Raw genomic sequence first — 3,792 nt, 5'->3', positions numbered from 1 at the left:
GTGCATTAATAATTCTGCCAGCTCCAATAACAAGTGCAGGCAATATTCAAGTATTTTGATGGCTTTTTCCCCTTTGTTTACGAACAGTCTAGTTAATCGGAAATGTCAGAACTAACGGAGATTAATACCATATACACCGTCACAGCACTAACTGTATTCAACTGAATAGACGTCAGTGATTAGTTGAAATTATCGAAATAAGACAATTCTTAACGTGAAATAACTTTGAATACAAAAATTTTTATCTGTTCTATACCACAAAATATACAAGTATTCGAAGTTTGAAAGTGTTTCGGTACCAGAAACACTACATAAAAAAATGTTGCCCGTCAAATCATAAAGATCCCAACTAAGTACTAGCTCTTTATTTTCAAGAGCCAGTACTTGGATCCAACATCAAGAGAATGGGAGATAACTCTCTTTATGCAGAGGAGATTGAAATATCACGTGTAACAGTCCCAGATGATATATGGTACCTATTCCATCAGACAAAGATTTGAACTTATGACATATGTACAGAGAGTTCAATATTTTATCCACTGGGTTATTTCAAAGTTCTACATAGCTACATGCACTAGAAGAGACAGAAGCCATGAACTGTGAACCTTAACATTAAAATGAAATTATAACTGATAAACAGCAACAACAGATAACAATAGGTTACAAACAATAGCAATAACACTGATGATATCGATAAATTGATGATATTGAAATAGTAATTATAACAGTAAGACACAGTAGTGAAGATGAAGGTAACAAACCTGTTCAATTTTGGTTACAGCACATTTCAATTCAAGCACATTGTTGTTGTTGTTCTTGAAATTTTCCACAAGTTTATTAATCAATGCTCCAGTTCCACCCTAAAGTAAAAAAGAAAGACTGTCAGCATTATAATTCCCAAAGTACAGACAAAACTTCCCTGTATAAATGCTAGTTAAAGAAGCTGGTTTTGCAAGCACATAGTTTTGGTTATAGTCCTGCTGAGTGACATCTTGGACAGGTGTCTTCTAAAGTTTTGATCTGACCAGTACCTTGTGAGTAAATTGGTACATGGAAACTGTGTGGAAGCTTGTTATATGTGTGTATACCTATCTTTCTCTCTCTTTGTATATTTATATATATATATATATACACAGGGTATGTGGAAAGCTACTAGGCATTAGAAATTGCTAATAGAATTTTTAGTATCACTGAAGTCATGACGAAAACATTCTTTAAACAGACAACACTAATGGGGATTTCTTTTCTTATTTTCCAGATGGCTGGTCGCTTGACTGTTCAGGAGCGAGCTAAGATAGCAGCATGCTATGAAGTGTGGAATTCCATTGTTTTGGTTGAGAGATGGTGGCATACATGGAAAGGTAAGCATCTGGAGACAATAAAAAGTTGTCATGCAAAACTGATGACCATGGGCTCCGTGAATGATGCAAGAAGATGTGGCTATCCAACCACATCTTGATCAGCGGAGGACACGGCAACAGTGCAGGAAATGTTTAATTGCAGCCCATAAAAGTCAACACCTCAAGCAGCTCATGAAAATGGAACTAACAAGACACACAATACATATGGTGTTGCATAAAAAATAAAATTTTAGTCTGTGGAAATTCCATTACATGCAGGAGCTAAAACCTGAAGACAGTGACTGCAGAAGCCAAAATTCCAAGAAGTTCAGACCCCACTTCATGTAATTTTTACCTGTGGGGTTACACAAAAGAGGAAGTGTACAAGACAAAACCTCATACACTGGAGGGCTTGGAGACGCGAATTCAGGAGGTTCTCAAAAATATACCAGATGATGCCCTTCAGAAGGTTCTTCATTCCATATCTGGCTGTTTGAGGAAACTTGTTGATGCCAATGGTGCATACATTGAAATATGAAGATTTAGTTTCATTTTTCCCATGTAATAAAGAACATATATTATTTCTTTCAATAGATTTGTAAAAGGAATATGGATTTTATTACCAATTTTTAATGCCTACTTACTTTTTACCCACCCTATATACAGGGGTTGGACAACATAATGGAAACACCTAGCATCATAGCATCACAATTTTAAAATATCTATAAAACTGTCAAAAGCTTGTTCATTTTTATGTTTTTTGATTTATTATTAGTGTTGCTTAATATATTTTTGCTAAAATTGATGTTTCTCTTCAGATATCATCAGAAAAAAGTAATTAAAATTAATTAAATTGACAGATCTATCAGACTTTCAAAGAGGTCAAATTGTTGGTGCTCGTATGGCAGGTGCTAGCATAATGAAAACAGACAAAATGTTAGGTGTATCAAGAAATACTGTCTTGAAAGTAATGACAGCCTTTGAGAAAGAGGGAAAAACCTCCTTGTCAAAACAAAACTCCAGAAGAAAACCAAAACTTTCAGATAGGGACCATCAGACTCTTACATGAATTGTTAGAAAGGATCACAAAAGTACAGCTCCCAAAATTACTGTAGAGCTTAATGACCACCTCAAGAACCCAGTTTCCACAAAAAACTGTATGCCAGGAGCTGCACAAAGCTGGATTTCATGGGAGGGCTGCAGTCAGAAAACCACTATTTTCAAAAACAAACGTTGCAAAGCGTTTAGAGTGGAGTAAAAACCCACAGAATTGGTGCCTAGAACAGTGGAAGAATGTTATTTTCTCAGACAAGTCATCCATTACATTATTTCTGACCACTGGCTGAGTATGCGTGTGGAGACAGCCAAAAGAAGCATTTGATCCAGACTGCCTTCTTCCAACTGTTAAATATGGAGAAGGATCTGTAATGATCTGGGGGGCTATATCTTGGAAATCCACTGGCCCAATGGTTTCCCTTTATGGCAGAATTAATAGTCAAGACTATTTAAGCATTTTATCTGATCAAATTCATCCTATGGTCGCAGAACTGTTTCTGGAGGAAAACGCAATCTCTCAGGATGATAATGTACCAATTTGCACAGCTAAAGTTGTTACTAAATGGCATGAGAAACATTCTAGTGAAGTTGAACATCTTATCTGGCCACCACAGTCCCCAGATCTCAATATTATTGAACATGTATGGTGCATTTTAGAAAAATAAGGAGTTGATATCCTTGACCATCATCACTACAAGAACTGGAGACTGTTTTAGCTGAAGAATGGAAAAAGTTCCTTTGAAAACAATTCAAACTTTGTACAAGTTCATAGCGCATAGAATTCAAACTGTAATTACTGCCAAAGGTAGTCTTAACCCCATATTAAAATAAATTTGTTTGAAATTTTAAGGTGTTTCCATTATTTTCTCCAACCCCCATACATGTTGTGTATGTTGTTCGTCCGTCGGAACGACAAGGACCATCTGATCATCCAAGAGGGGGGGTGGGGAGATGAGTGATAAGCCCAATCTGCGCTTGGAAAGATCTGCTGCAGTAGGGACAGGGAATGGTAGCAGGTGCCAGGGGCTTCAAAGCATTGTTCTTTCTGTTCTGCCTGTGCTTCTCTGCAGCAGCTTTCCTGTCACTTTCATATTGGTGGGCACCGTTGTGAACAGCGGCCCGCCACTTAGTCCTATCTAAACCTGTCTGCTCCCATGATGACGGGTCAATGTTGAAGGCCTTCAGTGATACTTTTAGACTGTCTTTAAACCGTTTTCTCTGGCTGCCATGGGAGCACTTGCCGTGCTGAAGCTCACCAAATAGAAGCTTCTTAGGTATTCTGTAGTCTGGCATGCGGGCTACATGACCAGCCCAGTGAAGCTGTGTTTTCATCAGGATGGTAGGGATGCTTAGGAGCCCGGCACGAGTGAGGACTTCTGTGACTGGTATCCTTTCC

General features: G+C 37.9%; 1 protein-coding gene across 4 annotated transcripts in view; it reads right to left on the bottom strand.

The window, feature by feature from the left end:
• The window catches only part of LOC106869901 (amine oxidase [flavin-containing] A), a 58,972-nt gene that overhangs the window by 15,014 nt on the left and 40,166 nt on the right, over nt 1-3,792 (bottom strand). For all 4 annotated transcript variants that reach the window (XM_052977616.1, XM_014915833.2, XM_052977627.1 and 1 more), the window contains one exon: nt 762-860. In XM_052977616.1, coding sequence (XP_052833576.1) covers nt 762-860 — 99 coding nt within the window. The remainder of the gene's footprint in view (nt 1-761; nt 861-3,792) is intronic.

The sequence above is a fragment of the Octopus bimaculoides genome, chromosome 2 (assembly GCF_001194135.2).
Source record: "Octopus bimaculoides isolate UCB-OBI-ISO-001 chromosome 2, ASM119413v2, whole genome shotgun sequence".
NCBI classification, from domain to species: Eukaryota; Metazoa; Mollusca; class Cephalopoda; order Octopoda; family Octopodidae; genus Octopus; species Octopus bimaculoides.
This window is presented reverse-complemented; position numbering and strand designations above follow the sequence as displayed.